This window comes from Engystomops pustulosus, chromosome 4, assembly GCF_040894005.1.
Source record: "Engystomops pustulosus chromosome 4, aEngPut4.maternal, whole genome shotgun sequence".
NCBI lineage: Eukaryota > Metazoa > Chordata > Amphibia > Anura > Leptodactylidae > Engystomops > Engystomops pustulosus.
This window is the reverse complement of record NC_092414.1, coordinates 163,703,738-163,724,119: the sequence shown is the minus strand read 5'-3', so window position 1 is coordinate 163,724,119 and position 20,382 is coordinate 163,703,738. Positions and strand designations below refer to the sequence as shown.

The following is a 20,382-nucleotide window of genomic DNA, read 5'->3' as shown; positions in this document are numbered from 1 at the left end:
TCAGGCTTCCCCCACAGATAGCAGAGAAATTAATGCAACTGATTATATTGTTTAAATAACATTGTATATATATATGAATCGCTGCATATTGCTGAAAACCCTTGTAGACAGGGTCTGGTGCAGTCTGTTACCCATCTCATGTTTATTCTATACATATGTAGAGAGTCTGGAATTAAAGGGGTGTTCCCATTTCAGCAAATTATAGTTACTGTTTTATGATAAAAAGTTATACAATTTTCCAATATACTTTCTGTATCAATTCCTAACAGTTTTCTAGATCTCTGCTGTTTGTCATTCTATGGAAGTCTGTTAAAAAAAAACACATGTTTTTGAAAATGCATCCGTTTTTGACAGATTTTACCAATTATCTTAATAAAACTGGTCAAAAACGCATGCGTTTTTGAACGGACTGCTTAAAAACGGACCAAAAACGGGTTCACAACGCCATGTGTGGCATCACCCTAATCAGAGCTTTGTGTTTATAACGAGATGTGCACCTGTTTGACCATGGTCAGATTTCTGTCCACTAGAAGTAAACATATGAAGCAAACATACCTTGAGAATGCTGTAGCTACACTGATGCAGAAACATATCTTGTTTAATCCCTGATCCCAGTGGTTTTGCTCAAAAAACAATTATAAAATTCAGGACCTTGGGAAAGCTTCCTGAACTGTCCAGATAGGGCTAATCAACCTTAGCTGGATGACTCATACACAGCAGCTGGGGAATGGTGCAGAGATTTATTACTTCTGCCTGTCGGGGACAACACAGTGAATACAGCATTCTCTGGAGCAGTGCATAATAAGGGTGAGGAGAGCGCCGAGCCAGCCACAGCGCCTCATTATCATAATTTAATAATTGTTTTTTCAGCAAAACCACTCAGTTCAGGGATTAAACACATTATGTTTCTGCATCAGTGTAGCTACAGCATTCTCAAGGTATGTTTGGTTCACAATGCATCAAATCAACTGATAGGTTTCCTTTAACATTACAGTTGCGTACATACGCTGCATATATGTATACTGTTCAGTTCACAGAATATTGCCCTAAAATTAGTGTTTTATTTCAGATGGTTGAAAATAAGATTCTGTCGGAATACAAGAAGTTCAAGAAGGTGAGTATACTAACTTTCTAAGCCAGTGATGGCGAACCTTTTGGAGACAGAGTGCCCAAACTACAACCAAAATCCACTTATTTACCGTGAAGTGCCAATGTGGCATTTTAAGCAGTAACTTATTGTTACCTGTTCTTCCACATCTTTCAATTGTATCCGCAGCCTAAGGCTACCAATACAGTTGAAAGAAAGAGGGCAGATAGCTTCTCTCCAGGGTATTTTAGTACAGGAAGAATGGTGGGTCCACACCTTCCCATTTTTCCTGCAGTTCCAAACAGCCAATGACGTGTCACTTTAAAATAGCACTGAGAGCAGCATCTCTTAAGTTGCCTGGAACTGCAGGAAGATTTGGTGGATTTGGTCCTGTTTGGTGAACTCCGTCCTGCAGTGATGGCCTGAGTGCCCACAGAAAGGGCTCTGAGTGCCACCTCTGGCACCCGTGCCATAGGTTCGCCATCACTGTTCTAAGCCGTCTATCTCATTAGCTAGTGCTTAAGGGAAGGCATTGCCAAAAGCAACGTTTCTGTTCTAAAAATCTGAGCTGGTTCCTATATGCCGCTACTTGTCTCATGCTAAATATGACACCTTTAACTCCATCCTGAACGCCCACTGTCTTTTGACAGCAGGTGGTGCAGGCCCTAATGGGAAATCTTATAAGGCAAAAAATTAAAACAGTAAAAAAATGTTCCCCAGGGGTCTTTTATGTCCTGGGGGACATATAAAATAAAAAACACACACACACATTATTATTATAAAATAAACATGAATATTTCCAAATAAAATTTTTAAAAAATCCCCTGCTACACTATAAAAAAAAAAACATCGCCATAGTTGCCGAGACTGCATATTATATATTGACACAAAACGTCACACTCTAAGGAATTTATAATTGTCATTTTGAGTTAATTTGTAAATGTAAAAAAAAAAAAAAGCCTTCCTTTCCAACTTCCCCGCCCAAAATAGAAAATAAAGAATATTAATGGAAATCAAATTTATTAACCAATTAAGGTCTGGATTTGTAGTCACCCACAAAATTAAAGTGGAAAAATACACTACAGGCTGATCCAAGTTTGTTCTTATGTCCGTAAAACAAGTCAAAAACGAGGCTCAGTATGACCTCCCTACAACGCCTTGGCATGCTCCTGATGAGGTTGCGGATGGTCTCCTCAGGGATCTCATTCCAGACCTGGACTAAAGCATCCGCCAACTACTGGATAGTCTGTGGTTCAACGTGACTTTGGTGGATGGAGCCAGACATGATGTCCCAGATGTGCCCAGTCAGATTCAGGTCTGGGGGATGAGTGGGCCAGTCCATAGCTTAATATTTCCATTTACAATTTTTTTTTTTTTTAGTGATTTTGTTGTCAGCAAATTCAACTTTATTGAAAACGAAGTGTTCATTGAGAATATTTCATTTATTCAGATCTACGATGTGTTGAGTGTTTCCTTTTTTGAGCAGTATATACACACACACACACACACACACACACACACACAGAAACCTAAAACAAATTCACTTTTTTTTCCCCCAATTATACTCTATGGAAACTGCCACGTACCTGCAGACCACGTTCCTGTGCAAAGAGATTGCACTGTATATATACTGTGCTGTGTGCAGGAGCTCATTCATTAGAACAGATGGGGAGTGCTGTATTTGTGCATTCAAACTTCCTCACATACACAATTCTACTACATTCAAAACAAACAGCTCTGCTACATATTCATCTGGCCATGTACAAAAACTCTGTAATCGCATAAGAATGTGATTAAGCATAACATTTTAAAAGTTGATTTAAAAGGAAGGAGGCAATGGATAATAAATATTACCACTAAGCATTTATCCTGCCACTCCATCCAATACTATGGGAGTGTTGGAAATTGCAGAGCTCCTCTTTCTCTAGTACAACTTTGATGCTCTGTACAAAAATGCAGGAAACACTTCAAACTTATATTTATTTCTTCCCATAGTTACTATAGAGTAGTAGTTTCACACGCATTGGGGGAGATCAGAAGAGTCCAAGAGAAAAATTGTTCTAGTTGCTCAGGGGAACCAATAAGTGCTTCTTCCAGCCACAGAAACCTTAAGATTTATCAGGGCTTCTACGCAAAAAAAAAAAAAAAAAAAAAAAAAACACTGGCATAGAAGCGCCTGACGATTACTACACCCTTTCCACCAGTGGGCAGTGGAGTGGGATGGAGAAAGGCGTTCCATGCATGGTCTTTGTAGTGTTCACCTTGAACGGATGTATGATTTATGTGCAAAACTACGCCAGCTAGCAGCCCAAATGAACCCAGGAGGGCCAAGCCTCTTGATGCATCTGTTGGGGCTTCCATCATACAATAAGTCTGCCCCATTATGCTTAAGGAGAGACAGTTCCAGTCTTGTTTCTACTCCATAGTCCATGGGAGATTGTGCTGGTAGAACTCAATATGAACATGCCTTTAGGCTTAATGCAGTCAGGGTTGAGTGGAAAATCGGTTGTTGAATTACAACATTTTTAGAAGTCTGAAGTTCCACATGCATTTAATGAATTACAGCATCTTAATTTCCTGCTGCGGAGGATCTTCACCACTCTCAGTAGTAGAGAAGTCCCTGTGTAATCCATACTCACTACATGACAATTTGCAGTATGTGTCATGTTTTACATACACATTGACGACATGCTAAAAGTTCACTTATTCCCCCCCAATTTTATGAGTTTGAAGACTAAAATCTGCCCCGTTTCTCCATGCAGACATATCCTGGCTACAGGGAAGAGAAGACACGGTGTGAATACCTGCACCACAAACTCTCACACATTAAGCATCTGATACTGGAGTATGAGAAGAATACCCCAACTTAGCCAGATTCTGTCAAGGAGACATCTCACTGGTACCAGAAGACCATCAGCACAGTACAACGACTATGAGCCTTGATGGAAAGACTTCTCAGCAAATCAAGCAACTGAAAATGAACGAAACAGAAAAAAGGAAAAAAAAAAAAAAAAAAAAAAAAAAGTGCCAGCAAACTATGATAGAACGTAAAAATGCCTTGATGCATCAAAGCATCAGCCACTGCCTTAAGGGAGCATGACTAGGTAATAGATTGTATGGTGGCCACCTGACCCTCAAAGATCAAGCAGGAAGAAAGATGCAGAAATCCCATAATCCTGTGCAATGTAATGATCTTCTGAGCAGTATATAAGGAGCCCTATCCAGCAAGATTCAACTACTATGTGTGGATATTAAAGAGGAACAGGGCAGTACATTATCAGCACTTACATGTGATACTTCTACCAAGTGCAGGTGCATTATGGAAGAGGTAGAATACAGGTTTAAGCACATTTGTGTTCAGGATATTTCATTAGAGGTACAAATTCTCCTTTGGGAGATCCAAGAAAAAAGTGAGCCAGGGGTGGGTGGTGGATGAGAATTGCTTTGTTTTTCCCACAGATCAGGGACTCAGGTGAATGAGAAGGACCGTGCAGGTCATTTGCAGCAACTAAAATACAGCAGAGAATCTGCATATTTTTGTGCGTAATGTCTTAGGCTGTTGCACACAAGAGGTTTTTCCTCCCCAACCAACTCACTCCATGTGAATGTGAAACATAGAATTGCAGAGTGGATCAGTAGAGAGTTTGACACGGCTTATAACGTAGCCAACACAATGATGGCGCTTGAGGAAACAATCTGACCCTGAACGTCACTTGTAACAAGACATGGATGATCTTTACACTGACCTGGGATCTACAATTCAACTCTTGATATTATGTTCTTTGTGTTACATTGTTGCAGTATGTCATGACATTTTACATTAAATTAAGTCTGTTTATTTACTTTTGTTCAGTGTGATTAATATTTAGCAGTCCTCACACCTAGAGCAGAGGGACTGCAAACAATGGACTACAGGCCTGTTTGAAGACAGTTCTTTACAGCAGGAAAAAGGAGTCAAACAATGGTTAAGGTGGGGGGAGGGGGGTTTATTGTCATATCTGGTTCAAATGTACAAAAAAATAAAAATAAAAACGTAACAAAAACAAATACCATCAGATTTCAGAGCCCCCACCCAACCCTGCCCCTCCCAACCTAGATGGAAAAGTGGTGCCCCCCCAGACAAGCCACAGATATTCATAGGTCCTTGGATCTTTCCAGCAGTGCATCTAAGAAATAATCTCTATCCAATGGTCATACTCCCTTCAGTAAAGAGTTGCTTCAGTGTCCACAATGTTGTGTTCCCATTAAATCCCACATAATGTCAGGATGACGCCCCAACTTGTAGAAGTGCTGCTCTTGCAAGATCTTACAATTCTTCTTTCTTCTTCTTTTTGGGTTTTTCATCATCTTTGACAACTGGAGGGTTTGTAGCCTCCTTCTTCAAGTAACCGAGGAAGTCACTAACCTCTCTGCCACCCTACAAGCAGAAGAAGCAGAAGTCATTAATTACTCTACAAACCTCTTTCTGGAAGCAAAATGAACTTCTACCAGTACTAAGAAATACAATCCAGGCATGCGCACCTATACAAAAGCAAGAGGCATAATAGCGATGCCATGTCTTTAGGCAGGACACACGACAGTCTACTTTGATTGTTAAACCTTAACTCAACTCACCTCATATCTCTTTGGACTCTGCTTACTTCCAGCTGGTGCAAAGTAAATGGTGGGGAACCTGAAAAATACATAAATCTCTTTCAGAAGAAAAAAAACCAATAAATAAAAACAAACCCTGCAGAATATATGCCGAAATACACTGTGGTAAGCAGTATAGCAGATGGATCATGTATTTCAGTATTGTGCAATTAATAAGTTTTACTTTTGATGGTTATATTGATGCTTAAAATCATAAGAAAAAAACCCACACCCTCATAAGACGCATTCTACTCACCCCCTGACTTCATAATGGGAAGGCACATCATTTGCAGTGGCGTCCATCTTGGCAATAACGATGTTTGGATCATTGCCCAACTGTAAGATAGAAATACAGCATTACAGCCTAAAGGTAGACAGGCAGTCTAGAGAGCCAGGAGGCCAAGAGCAGTCCATACAGTAATCCCAATTTTAAAAATTCTCTTGCAATCCCTTTTACTAACAGGTCCCATGATGCAGTAGTCCATCCAAGAATATCTTCATAGATTAGGGAATCTGCTGGGGAAATGAATGCTACAATCCCATTTCAACAAAAGTAGGCCATTGGTTCTGTAATCTGCTGCTGAAAAACCATTTTCTATACACTGTAAAAACTCAGTTACAATATAAGGCATGCAAGTTCAGATCCGATGCTGGGCAGAAGGATCAGTGTAAACTAGACAGTGGATCCCCACTACTTTCAATTAATCCCTCCTGCTGGTATCTGCAGATGGCTTGTAGGTCCTGAATTAAGAGTTAATCTAGAAATTTTTAGGAATCCACATCCTATCCCAAGCCCATAAGCAGCTACCAATTGAGTAGAACACAGAACTTCAGACCTGCACATACTATTTTTTTAACTTAAATTTTAATGCAACTCCCTCGATAAGAACCTCAACATATTAGGTTTATTGCCAAGTGATAGCGGTCAGTCATACCTTCTCTCCAAGTTCTTTGTATTTGGGTTCCAGGTTCTTGCAGTGTCCGCACCATGGAGCGTAGAACTCAATCAGAACATCCTTGCTCTCATCATTTACAATTTCATCAAAGTTTTCAGCCACAACCACCTAAGTGAGGAACCCAAAACCAAACATTTCATAAGGTTTATTTTGCAGAAGAATTTTTTTTTTTTTAACAAGCACATTACGCATGTTGCATTGGATAAATATTTTTAAATGGAATTTAAGAAGGTGGAGGGACGCAATCTACTCCTAGTTTTAAATACTTATTTCATCTCCTTAAAGGGAACCTGTCTGGGTGATCTGGGACACTAAACCATACTTATCCACCTTGCCCTCTGCACGTTTCGGCAAGTTGCAATGCACATGGAGTAGAAGATCTAGTCGGTATAGGCGCTGCGACGTCCATTAGCCACAAGCAAAAAAGTGCTTGAGCTGTGAGCTTCGCCTTCCTTCTTGACCCCACAGCAGCAGGAAGAGTAGACAAGAGTGTGATGTGCTGATGTGAAGCACATCAGACACGCTTGTCTACTCTTCCTGCTGCTGTGGGGTCAAGAAGGAGAAGCTCACAGCTCAAGCACTTTTTTTCTTGTGGAAGTTGCAGCGCCTATACCGACAAGATGTTCTACTCCATGTGCATTGCATCTACCTTGTTGGTCCATCTGCCTGGGAGAACGGACCAAAATAGAATCTCGTGGCCAGCAGTGTCTTCAGATGCCCATAAACACCCAAGAGCAACCTCGCTCGCCGATTCACCTGGTAGCAGAAAGATCTGAGTGTGAGTCGCCATCATTTATTTTACACCCCATGTAACAAAAACCACTTGAGTCTCTTTGCGCTTTGTTTTCTTCTCTGTTTTGTGATCTATCCTGCCTTACCCGAGTGGAAAGCCTCCCCCGAGAGGAAACACTCGGACCCAATATTTTTCCATCCTATGTTTCGGCAAGAAAAGCCAGAGTATTATGGAGCTCGCGCAGTGTACGTATGGCACATGCAGATACGGCCCAGCATCAATTCCAAAAGGTTGATTTGGGACCCTAAACCAACTTTAACTAGTTTTTGGCACCCTAAGTATTTGTACTAAACACAGACTGTGCCATCTTTACCCACAAAATCTATGAAAATAGCTATACTATTATTGTAGGTCCCCATCACTGGTAGATCTATTTACCCCATCTTTCCTCAGTACTCTATAGGTGTACACAAACGTTTTTGACTTTAGTGTTAAAAGACTGTTGATCCATTCCCCCAAAACATTAGATACAGATAGAGATACTTTAGATTTCAGAGGACATGCTGGGAACTAAAGCTATAAAACTACAACTGTACTTGACTCCTCAGGAATAGTATGGATGTTTTTACCTTTACTGGGCCATCATTGTTTTGAGGAACAGGCTCAGATTTCAGGTATTTCTTCAGTTTACCATCAAAGTAGTCTTGGAGGAATCGCTCCAGTGCCTTTCCATCACGACTGAAGAACAGAATGAGAAACAAAGGATTCCTTGTTACTTTAGATCCTCCACAGATATAGGCAGCCTAACCCATCAGTACAGGTATGCTATGCAGGTAACTTTATAGGTATAATAGAACATATACTTACGTGAACTCCTCCTGCATGACGTATTTCTCTCCTTTGGCGGATTTAATTCCAACAACAGGAATGTCTCCAGCGCTGCCATCCAAGCCAAACTCAGTCACTTCATGTGCAAAGGACTTACGGTTGGCAACAGCAAAATTGAGTTTGTGACCAGCATCGAGGAACTTCTTTGCTACCATCATTACTCTGAAATGGACAAATTGTGTGTCACAAAAGTTATATTCTAATACATGTCCCTAAATGTTCGGTACTTCAGCAGCTTAAATACCGAAAAATCTTGCTCTAAAGCAGACTTCTGATGTTACTACAATTGACAAAACAGTGTAGTTCACCTGTTTCTCCAGTAGTTGGAGCCCTTGGGATTCTTCTCATAGTCCACATCATAATAGGCCACAAGCAGATCCTTTCCTTGGATTAATTCTCTATTGTCTTCAGTCATGTGAGGGCAGATGCCAAATCTAAGACGCAATAGAAACAGAAATTAGAAAATATTTTTTGCAAGGTCTATATTAAATATCAGTTTTAACTCTGCAACATCCTTGCACTGTAAAGTGCAGTAGAATATCTGCAATACAAACATTCCTATATAAAATTAATCAATTCAAAGAAGCTGTAAACACAGATATCAGAGCTGTGTGCCATATGTGACAGTGAAGGTTTCTCCAAGTTTTTGATTAGTTGAAGCTCTTGCATTTGACCAAGATTAAGGTCTCATCTTGCAATACATAAAACTGCAACACCACTGATTGTAACAGGTAGTAATTAAAAGACCTCCATATACACGTGTTAAGCCATCCCAATTCATCATGTTCAGAGAAGGCTTATTTGCTTATGGAATCTTAGCTTTCAGACAGAGGGTTGAGATGTGACATCGCAGAATCAATGGCAATACAGAACATGGTAGGCAGTATAAGAGGTGAATGGCTTGGAGTGCTATTTTGGACAATAGCCATGAGAGTGGCGCGATATTCACAAGACAGTAAAAACAGACGTCTCAAGCGCAAATGAGGCAAATATTAAGACTCACTTCATCCACTTAGTGGCTGCTCAAATCAATATTCAGAGACTGGCATCTCACAACTACTCACATGTTATCCTGGATGAACTTCTTGATCTTGTGAGTGGTGATCTTCTCATCGGCAGGGAAAGACACAGAACTGTCTTCAAACTTGTTTGCAAGACGTGGTGGACGGAATAAGACGACACCCCTTTAACATAAACAGAAGGTTGTAAACCGTGCCTAGAGGAATACATAGCTGAAGAGCATACTACTACTATGGTCCTGTAAGAAAGATTAGCATACCAAATACAGGCAGTCCCCTGGTTATGTACAGGATAGGTTCTTTAGGTCTGTACGCTAATCAAAATAAGTAGATTGTATAATTGGAACTCAAAAAAAAGCAAGGTGTCCCTGTGACAAATGGATTTTCAAAATGTTGTGCCGTCATGGGAACCAGGATTAATAAAACTTCATTGCAGACACCTTACAGCTGAACATTGCAGCCTGGGACTATAATAAAGCATCCAGAGCTTCACCAGAGGTCACAGTGGGCAGAGGGGCCCGTCTAAGTCGTCTTAAGTAGGGGGGGCCATCTGTAACAGTTATTTGAGAGTTAAGATTGGTCCTTGTGTTATGACGGGACACAGATTTGATGTCCAAAGTTTAGGAAATGTCATTCAGCCTAAACAGGCCTCCTTAAGTAGGAGTAACAATGCTTCTGTAAGCCTTTTATGTATTCAGTGCCTTACACAATATTTTATGCAAGTTAATTGTAACATCTTTTATAATAAGCCAAGCAGTAGGATGGGGGAGGTATAAGAAATAAACCCTACAAACTATATAGGCCGTGCCATTCTCCTGTCAGGCAGACCACCTTTTTGGACACATTTCCCTGTATAGTGAATGCTATATTAACTTGTCTCGCCTGACAAAATAAAACTCCCATGATTTTCCACTACAAGTCTCCATCTACAGGATATGATGTACTCACTCTCCATTGGAGTCATATTTGTCCACCAACTCATTTTCATCTGTGTGAGCAAAGCGGTATTTCTCCCTTAGCGTGTTGGCAACTTTCAGATATTCAGAATGAGCAGTGTCGTATAGACTACGGAAAAAGCCTACATGAGGGGGGGGGGGAAAGGAAACACGTTTACTTCACATTCACCCAATTCTACTGAACTATCGCAGTGTAACGTGGACTCAGGATTCCTCACCCACAACGGATGCATCAGTGTCACTGATAAATTTGTCAAATTCTTCTACAGACTTCAGATCAACAGATGCAGGGCCGGCCTGTTTCTTCAGGGTGCTGACAATACCATCTTGAAAATAGAACACAACAGGTTTTCTAAAAAATGTTTACATTACAACATAAACACAGTATAATTTACTTACATGCAGCATTCAAGTGCTGCCAGCTAAAGCTGCGCCTACCCCTAGATTCTAACATCTAGTCTACAAACCCAAATGTGACATTTTTGCACCTTCCTGACACAGCCCAAATTTTTTTAATTTATTTATTTTTTTAATTTGAGGGGTTAGAGGACCTGTCACTGGTAAAAACGGCACTAGGAGCTGCTTAACCCCTTAAGGACGCAGCCATTTTACAGCTTAAGGCTCACTCCCATTTTTTGGATTCTGACCTGCGTCTCTTTATATGGTTATAACTTTTGAACACTGTTACTTATCAAAGCGATTCTGAGATTGTTTTTTCCCCACATGATGTACTTAAGTTTTGCGTTTATTTACAAAGAAAAAAAAAAAAAAAAGATGAGTTTTTAGAAAAATTTGCCATTTTTATAATTCGAAATCACCGCGTTTTCAAGCAGATAGATTTACCACCTAAATAACATTTCCCATTTGTCTACTTTACTTTTTCATAATTTTTGAAATGTCTGGATAATTTATTTTGACGTCACGCGGCTTACAAATCGAATCGAGTTTCTGTATTTTCAGAATTGACTATTTTGGGGATAAATACTGTTTTGAATGAAATTTTACATATTTAGCATTAAACCCCCCTATATAACCAACCCATTTTCAAATCTGTACCCCTCAAGCTATCAGAAACAGCATTTACAAAGATTGTTAACCCCTTGAGATCTTCATAGTAATTGAATCAAAATGGCGGTGAAATTTAGAATGGTCAAATTTTGTCGGTTATACGTTCATTTAGCACTAAAATTTACACATTTCCATAAGATAAGAGAAAACCCACCATAAAATTTGTTCTACAATTTCCCCCCCGAGTGCAGCGACCCCCCACATGTGGACATTACTTGTGTTATGGAGGCGCAGAAGGGAAGGAGCGCCCTGCAGCTGCCAGGATTTTAGTTCTCGTTGCCCCCTTTTGAAGGCTATAAAATTTTTGCTTTTCCGTTATTTGGGCCATGTGACGGCATTTTTTTTGCAGGATGAGATGCTTTTTCCAGTGTTACCATTTTGGGGTTGGTATCACCTATTGTTGAAAATTTAGGATCTTTTTTGGAGGTCACGAGTAGAAAAGCACCAATTCTGTACTGGATTTTTTACTTTTTTTCGTGTTCCCCGTATAGACTAACAATCCTGTTATCTTTATTCTATGGGTCGATCAGATTACGGGGATACCAGACATGAATATTTTTTTTATGTTTTACTAAATTTGCCAAATAAAACCCTAATGTGGGGAAAAAAATCTATCATTTTTGCATCGCCGTCTTCCAAGTGGCATAACATTGTTACGTTTTTGGCTACAGAGCTGGTTGATGGCTTGTTTTTTGCAGGACATGTTGTACTTTGCAACAGTATCATTCTGGAGTACATATGTTTTGTTGATCACTTTTTAGTGCATTTTTAGTGGGATATAATAGGTAAAAATCGTAATTTTTGACGGGTTTTTAAAGTTTTTTTTACGACGTTCATAATATGGGTTCAATAGTTATTTTGTTTTATTCTATGGATTGTTACGGACGCGGTGATACTATATATGTGGGGTTTGTGTTATGATTTAGACTTTTTTGAGCGTTATATGTCTCTTTATATGTTTTGGGGCTTATGGGCAATTTTAGCGATTTATAAAGTTATTTTTTATTGAAAAACATTTTGTTTTTACATTTTTTACTTGATCCACCATGGGACATGAACAAGCAATCATCTGATTGCTTGTTCATGATAATACTCTGCAATACTCATGTATTGCAAGGTATTAGCAGTGTCAGCCTATGCAGATGCATAGGCTGACACTTGCCTTTAAGATGACGTCACAGATGCCATCTTAAAGGCACTGCCTTCAGGCTTCTCTGGGGTCCCGATCGGATTTAGCCCACGATCGGCGCCCCCGAGCCGTTTTTGGGGGCGCCGATCGTGGGGTAAAGACCCCCGGAAGGCATGGTAAATGCCGCGGACGCGTTGACCGCGGCATTTAATGGGTTAAACACCCGCGATCGGAGCCCACTCCGACCGCGGGTGTTAGCCGGGGATGTCAGCGGTAGATTACCGCTGTAATCCCGCGACCCCAGATGCCGGTTTGGCTCCTGTGCAGAGCCGAATCGGCATAGTCTCTGCGCAGTAGCTGTACTGCGCTGAGCGCTATTCGCGGGACTCAGCGCAGTACAGCTACGGCGCAGAGCGCTAAGGGGTTAAAGTAAGCAGCTCCTAGTGCTACAACCAGTGTAGCAGTGTTACACTGCTAGCATTATCGGAAACCTCTGATAACACTACCAAACACTGCCGCACTGTACCTAAGAAACGCTGGGCCGCGTGCTGTAAGCATTTGGTGTATTCATGAGGGGGCGGGTTTAGGGGCGGTTACTGCCGCATGACGCTCTGCAGTCACCGCCGGCCTACGGAGTGTGAGGGGCGGTCCGGGGGTGAAGCTGCGCCTCTGACAGCACCCTCATGGATACACCTGACGACTTACAGCACTATCCGGAATTTTCTATTGTACAGCGTGGCAGTATCTGCTAGCATTATCGGAGGTTTGCGATACGGCTACATCTATTGTAGCACTAGGAGCTTCTTCCTCAGTAAGCAGTTCTTGGTGCCGTTTTCACAGGTGGCAGGTCCTTTTTAAAGTGGTTATAACTTTGGAACACTTTGACATATGCAAAAATTTGGAAATTCACGATTTTTTACTTTTTCCAATCATACTTTCGAGGGATCTGTTCAGCTTTCAAGTCACTTTGAGAGGCCCTATCGTAAAACCCTACAAGTTACCCCATTTTAAAAACTACATTCTTCAATGTATGGAAAACAACTTTTATGAAGTTTGTTAACCCTTTAATGGTTTCACTTTACATCAAAGTATGTTTTTTGTCATTTTAATTTTGGCGCCACAAAAGTTTGATACCCATTTCTCGCGAGTACGCCAATACCCCAAATGTGGTGGTAAACTGCTGTATGGGCACATGCCAGGGCATTGAAGGCATGGTGCACCATTCAGGCAGATGTGCAATGTCACAGTCTATTTTGGCAATAATGGCTTATTTTTGTGAGATTAGATGCACTTTACAAATACTTCATTTTTGCGAGTCTAATTTATTGATGACATTTTATTTACTCGAATGTATAGAGGAAAAAGAAAGTCAATTCAGGTTTCAGATTGTGCATTTTTTTGAGCTACTCACTGTACAATTCTAATATGTCAATATTTATTCTATGAATCACTACGTTTACAGTGATAACTAATTTATATAGTTTTCTATGTTTTTACAATTTTATTGAGGAAAAAACATCAGAAGCCATTTACACACCAAGTCATGTTTGACCGCAGTGTATAAGGGGTTAAAACCCATGATCAGAGGAGCCTCCAGTTGTGGGTGTTACAGGTGGGTGTGTGCTGTAATATACAGTAGACACCCGCAGCTTCTGGCACCATCTTGGTCTGGGACCCGGTGCCAGAAGTGGGACGTTGGCTCGACACCATTACGTCCACCGTCAGGAAGGGGTTAATTACAAAGACATGTGACCATATCAGGACACAACAATCATAGTAAGCTTTGGGTTATAGTCAGTTGAACACTCAAGGGTGAAAATGATGAGTGAGACTAATGGGATTATCTAACCGCTTTCCTTTTATTCTGATGGTACCCTATAGAGCGCCCCCCCCCTCCCCCCTCTCCCCTCTTGCCATTTCTCAAATGAGAGGTAAGGGAAACTGTTCTATCCTCTCATATTGTTGGTCCATGAAAACAGGTCACCAGAAGATCTGGCATTCACAGACTGACCATAGCCATCTGAATGAACCTTAAACCCTTAACGACTTGGCCTTTTTTAGTTTTTTCACTTCATTTTTCACTCACCAACTTCAAAAATCTATAACTTTTATTTTTCCACATAAAGAGCTGTGTGACGGCTTATTTTCTGCATAACAAATTGCACTTCATAGTGTATTTAATATTCTGTGGCGTGTACTGGGAAGCGGGAAAAAAAATTCCAAAGGCAATTATCACATTGTAATGAATGGGTTAAAACGAAGTAGCCTCGGGTATTCGGAACAACCGAGGCTATCATGGCGACGTATCGCCGCTCCCTGTGAGGTCATCGGGGAGCGATGATCCGCGGCAAGATGGCGGCAGCGATCGAGGTGAAAACACCCACGATCGGTGCTAGCACCGATCGCGGGTGTTACCGGTAAGCCTTTGCTGCAATATGCAACAAAGACTTACCGTCTATGGAGAGGGCTCGGCCCACAAGCCCTCTCCATGCACCAGGACCAGACACGCACTAGTACGGCGCGCATCGGGAAGGGGTTAAAGTTAATTTTTTTAGTTCTAAAAACCATTACAACATGGCTGGAACTGTGCCAACTAGATCTATGTAGAGGAATCCTGTTGATCTGGAGCAGCCAAACTGCTAGAATAAATTGGTCCTGCTGAAATCCCACAAGCCTGATCCCTCATCAGCTGTCAGTTTAGCTGTGATACCCCCATATATTACAGCCTGCATTCATTAGAAAATTTTAAGTGGGGATGGCACTTTTCTACAAAACAGAACTGCACGATAACATGCAGCAATTGTAGGATTCACAATATGAACAACCATGTTAAAAATGCCCACATCCCTTCACTTTATAGAGTCCCTCCTTTTACCATCCACTAGAGCCTCTTACCAGCATTCCTAGGGCCGTCATAAGCACCAGACTCTTCTCCGTTTCTGAAGATCTTGAGAGTAGGGTAACCACTGACTCCGTATTTGTTGCAAGTGTTAGAGTTTGCTGTACAGTCAACCTAACAAAAATATATCAAGTTAAAATCTGGTCATCAGCTCAGCAAATATGAGGTAGAAAAGACAACCTTCAAAAGGCCATGTGACCATGATTGACTCCTTTTAAAAAGCCATCTCATTACGGTATATGGACAAAGGTAGGTCATAGTATACAAGGCTGGAAAAAGACACAAGTCCAACGTTTAAGAATTAAATACATGTTTTATTCCTATAACCCGTGAGAATAAATATATATATATAATTTTTTTTTTTTAAACGGAGTCCTCCAAAACCCAGAAAAAACAAAATGAGACAACTGTGCAAGAACACCTTTCATTATGGAGGACTCCAGCCCCCCCGTACAGGCAACCACTCTGCAGCTTGTATCAGTTATTTACTAACCAGGTCATTGACCAGGAACAAAGAATATCGTACCTTAGCCAGAGAGACGGTTCCTTTCAATTTGGTGGCAGCCTCCTCATATTCCGGTGCAAGCTTCTTACAGTGTCCACACCTGGGAAGTGACACAACTACAAGTCAGCAGATACTTATTGGACCAAGGTGTAACCAAACACAGACCTTCTTGGGACTTGAAAGTTCCTTTGGCCAATATGGGAAGTTAATATTTATAGAATCTTCAGATTCTGAGTTTAGAACTTGATTTTTTTGTGCAGATCAGCAAGGATATAAACGCTGGTCATCTCATGAGCCGTCACTCATCACTTGTGCCATCCACTTATCATGGGGGCATCTATCTTAGCACTTTATGCTAGAGTATAGCAGGCACCCCCGCTATTCTATGCCAGACCTGGTGTAGAATTGCACTATATACTGTAGTAGGAAGTGGTGCAGGCTATAGCTAATGCTCGGACATGTGGCGGAAGAGTCACAAGTGACTGAAATAGGCTGCAGTATGTATTACACAAAGCTAAAGGGAAGGGGGCACATTACTAATCATTAAGCGTCAGCCCACAGGGTTCCAGCAATAGGTGAACATGGGAGAAAAAGCCCCTTAAAGTGCTCCACACCCAATTCATCACAAACTCTACTGCACTTCATTCCCTTCTATAAGGCTTCTAGGAATGGTGCAGAATTAGCACAGGACCCGCATGTCTCCAGATATATAGTGGACAGACATTTATCCTCAGTCCTGTGGAGAGGTCCATCACAGGACGACCCCTTTATTGCCCGAACTTATGATTCCTTGAATGTACCAAACAAAAAAAATATGGGATAAAATGCACCAAGTTATTGCACACGGTGATGTCACATTTGCCTTGAGGTGCTCACAGTAAGTGAATCTGATTAGGCAAGGATACAGGAGGATATCCGTGTAGACTCTGCTTACATGACGTGCTGCTCCATGCACCAAACCAATCAGAAGCAGCCACCAAGTTCCTGACAGCCAACCAGCAGAAGCCACCACAGCAAGGACACGCCCCTGTCCAGCAGCAGAGCTAGGCAGGATGGGAGCTGTAGTCCTCAAAGTGACAGGAGGGAGGGAGCAGCCCCAGGACTACAAGTCCCAGCAGCCCAGGGGGGAGCCGCACATCACTGACAAAGCTCGCTGCAACTAATAGCGAAAGGAGCAAACTGAAAGTGGCTACAAGAAGCCCATGATCATCCTGACAAATAGAAAGTGACAGCTACACCCCTCCTGCAGAAAGGGTTACACAGAGCATGGCAGCAGAGGGCATCCTATAACCACAGGAGAACACTATAGCTATAGGGAAGGGCAGCACCTCTATACTACTCTGCAGACAGGACACTACACAACATTATAACCGACCAGACAGAGGAGGTGCACAGGCTATCTGAGCTATACACAGCTATATAAGGGTTGGAGCGTCTGATGTATAGGAGGATGTTATTATTCTCTGCTATCAGCCCACTCAGAAATTATTCATCTCAATACTGGCAGCAGGGTTAGAAAGCTCAGAGCCCCCTGAATACATGATATTACATGGGGCACAGGCTATGGGGCACAAGCTATGGGGCACAGCGGTACCGCCCCTGTCAGCACGGGGCGGCAGTGGTGCACTTACCATGGAGCAAAGAACTCCACCAGGATCATCTCATACTGGGAGATGGTGCCATCAAAGTCGTCGTCTGTCAAGTCTATGACATCCGAGGCCCATGCGGTGCTGGCGGCCACAAGGAAGAGGGCGCTGAGGAGGAGGCTGCGCGCCATGTCGCTGGGAGTCGGTGTGGAACGGGTGCGGAGCTCTCAGCAGCGCGGCCAGGACTGGATTACGGGGGAAGCCGGGGAGAAAAAGAGAGAAAACCTGCCGGAAGTAGCCGCGGCTGGTCCAGGAGCCGGAGTGTGGCAGCCGCTTATTGGCTGCGGTGCGATGACGTCACGAGGCAGAGGCGTGGGCAGAGGCCTCAGAACGCAGTTGGGCGTAGTCGTTACGAAGCCAACGAACTAGAGGGTGTGGCCGTGCAGGGGCGGGAAAGTTTGTCAGCCAATAGGGGTGTGACGCTTGAAGATCACATGTCAGAGGTTATCAAAAGGGGGCGACCCCTGAACTACATGGAGAGCTAGGCCAAAATCACGGCCGGATTCAGAGAAGTCATAGCTCATAGTAGACACTGGGGAGCGATGTACAAGTGTGCTTAAAGGGGGAGTCCAGGCGATGTGGGCTCAGTTGTCATTGTTACATTTCACATAATAATAAAAACCTTGTATTTATAAGGCCGAGGTCTCCATCTATTTAGAACACGCGTCTATATGAGTCCGATCTCTGCATAGGAATACGGAAGCTTGTAAGAATACCTGCGCAGGACAAGGAAATACGGTGTATATAATACATATGCTCATGCACACGGCTGCAGATTTCAAAGCCCTGTGTATGAGGCGCACAGAGATGCCAAAGATTGAGCAGATCCTATGGGCATCAGCACGGAGCCCGCCCGTGGGTGACATACAGTATGCAAAGGTTCAATGCACAAATGGTTGATCCAGCAGCCCATAAGAAAAATAATTGTTAAAAACTTTCTTTATTGAGAATACATTAAAAACTTCTTGGTATCCCAAAGAATAAAGGCGCTTCCGTGTTTTATAAACGCAATGTTCACAGAGATGTAATTAGACAAATCTTTTCTTCTCAGCATTTGAAAACGCATGTTATAACACCACATGTGAACGCAGCCCTAGTCCTATCCAATCATGCATTTCTGTACACAGGTTTTCACAGCTCTCGTTCATTTATTCAGGCACGAGACACGAGACAAAATAGTGGCAGGTCAGGGTGTGGAAGCAGCCATATGTTCCAAGCAGGTATATTGTACAGGATGCTGGGTGCATACCTCCCAACTTTTGTGGAGGAGAAAGAGGGACAAAATGGCGGCGCGCGAAGCGCGCCGCGGCGATTTTTTTACCCACAGAAGCCACACCCTAGCCACGCCCCCTAACCACACCCCCTGGCCACGCCACTGCTCATACCTTCAACGCATCCACTGGCACCAATGTATATTTATGTATATAATTGGGGGGCATATTCCACTCCCCCTAGACAACGAGCATGCCCTCCTAGACAACGAGCATGTCCTCCCCTAGACAACGAGCATGCCCCCCCCAGACAACGAGCATGTCCTCCCCTAGACAACGAGCATGTCCCCCCCTAGACAACGAGCATGTCCCCCCCAGACAACGGGCATGTCCGCCCCCAGACAACGAGCATGCCCCCCCCTAGACAACGAGCATGTCCCCCCCAGACAACGAGCATGTCCCCCCCAGACAACGGGCATGTCCGCCCCCAGACAACGAGCATGCCCCCCCCTAGACAACGAGCATGTCCCCCCCAGACAACGAGCATGCCCCCCCTAGACAACAAGCATGCCCCCCCTAGACAACGAGCATGTCCCCTAGACAACGAGCATGCCCCCCCCTAGACAACGAGCATGTACCCCCCCCTAGACAACGAGCATGTACCCCCCCCTAGACAACGAGCATGTACCCCCACCTAGACAACGAGAATGTACCCCCACCTAGACAACGACCATGTCCCCCCCTAGACAACGAGCATGTCCCCCCCCCCTAGACAACGAGCCTGTCCCCCCCTGTGGCTGCGTGCCCTTTTTTGTGTGTTTGTGTTATTTTTGTCTTCCAGGACCGTGCCTGCTGTGGACTGCTTCCGATTCGAAGGATTACATCGATGACCGACAGTTCTAACAAATAAAATGGTCAACGAGGGTGTGTCTGCGTTTTTTGTTCAATAAAATTTTCTGAAAACGGTGTGATTATTTATTTTTTTGCGACACTCTTCATAGTTTGCCGTAGTAGTGGTGCCGGCTAGATGACGGTGCTCATTACTAAGGGCTGGCCTTAGTGTTTGCCTTAATTTTTTTGGCAAATTCACACTAACGCCCATACCATTACCCCGGTACCCACCGCCACCAGGGGTGCCGGGAAGAGCCGGGTACAAACCAGTACCTGACCGTCTATAGATGGTCAGGTAGTGGGGCGGCTGCAGGCTGTTATTGTTGCGCTGGAATAGCCCCCTAACAGTGGCCTATCCCAGCTCAGTAATAGCAGGCTGCTGCTGCTTTTTTGTATCAGGCTGATTTGAAAAATAGGGGCACCCCATGCCGTTTTTTCTTCAAATTTTTGACAAAAATATGCGTGGGGTCCCCCCTTTAAAGGGGGCTCCCAGGCTGTTTCCCCCATTTTTACAAAAAAATGGGGGGGGAAAACGGCATGGGGTGCCCCCTATTGTTCAAATCAGCCAGATACAAAAAAGCAGCAGCAGCCTGCTATTACTGAGCTGGGATAGGCCACTGTTAGGGGGCTATCCCAGCGCAACAATAACAGCCTGCAGCCGCCCCAACACCTGACCATCTATAGACGGTCAGGTACTGGTTTGTACCCGGCTCTTCCCGGCACCCCTGGTGGCGGTGGGTACCGGGGTAATGGTATGGGCGT

The 20,382-nt window shown here is 43.1% G+C and overlaps 2 protein-coding genes across 3 annotated transcripts in view; one reads left to right on the top strand and one right to left on the bottom strand.

Moving 5' to 3' along the window:
- ELL3 (elongation factor for RNA polymerase II 3) overlaps nucleotides 1-4,929 on the top strand; it is a 73,531-nt gene extending 68,602 nt beyond the window's left edge. For both annotated transcript variants that reach the window (XM_072148396.1, XM_072148397.1), the window contains 2 exons: nucleotides 1,070-1,114; nucleotides 3,850-4,929. In XM_072148396.1, the coding sequence (XP_072004497.1) occupies nucleotides 1,070-1,114; nucleotides 3,850-3,957 (153 nt within the window). In that variant the 3' untranslated portion in view covers nucleotides 3,958-4,929. The remainder of the gene's footprint in view (nucleotides 1-1,069; nucleotides 1,115-3,849) is intronic.
- A 123-nt stretch (nucleotides 4,930-5,052) lies between these two features.
- Nucleotides 5,053-17,799, bottom strand: PDIA3 (protein disulfide isomerase family A member 3). The gene is made up of 13 exons (XM_072148398.1): nucleotides 17,504-17,799; nucleotides 15,894-15,972; nucleotides 15,364-15,481; nucleotides 10,490-10,597; nucleotides 10,264-10,393; nucleotides 9,361-9,480; nucleotides 8,605-8,730; nucleotides 8,276-8,458; nucleotides 8,038-8,146; nucleotides 6,655-6,783; nucleotides 5,976-6,055; nucleotides 5,702-5,759; nucleotides 5,053-5,504 (listed from the first exon to the last, which is right to left on the bottom strand). The coding sequence occupies exons 1-13, from the start codon at nucleotides 17,647-17,649 to the stop codon at nucleotides 5,394-5,396; spliced, it is 1,497 nt and encodes a 498-aa protein (XP_072004499.1). The 5' UTR covers nucleotides 17,650-17,799; the 3' UTR covers nucleotides 5,053-5,393.
- Nucleotides 17,800-20,382: the final 2,583 nt, after the last annotated feature.

Coding starts and splice junctions, on each gene's coding strand:
- PDIA3 (XM_072148398.1), bottom strand. CDS start 17,649: ATGGCGCGCAGCCTCCTCCTCAGCGCCCTCTTCCTTGTGGCCGCCAGC. Junction 8,731..9,360: donor AAGTTCATCCAGGATAACAT/GTGAGTAGTTGT, acceptor ATTGCGTCTTAG/ATTTGGCATCTGCCCTCACA. Junction 8,147..8,275: donor GTCATGCAGGAGGAGTTCAC/GTAAGTATATGT, acceptor TCTGTTCTTCAG/TCGTGATGGAAAGGCACTGG.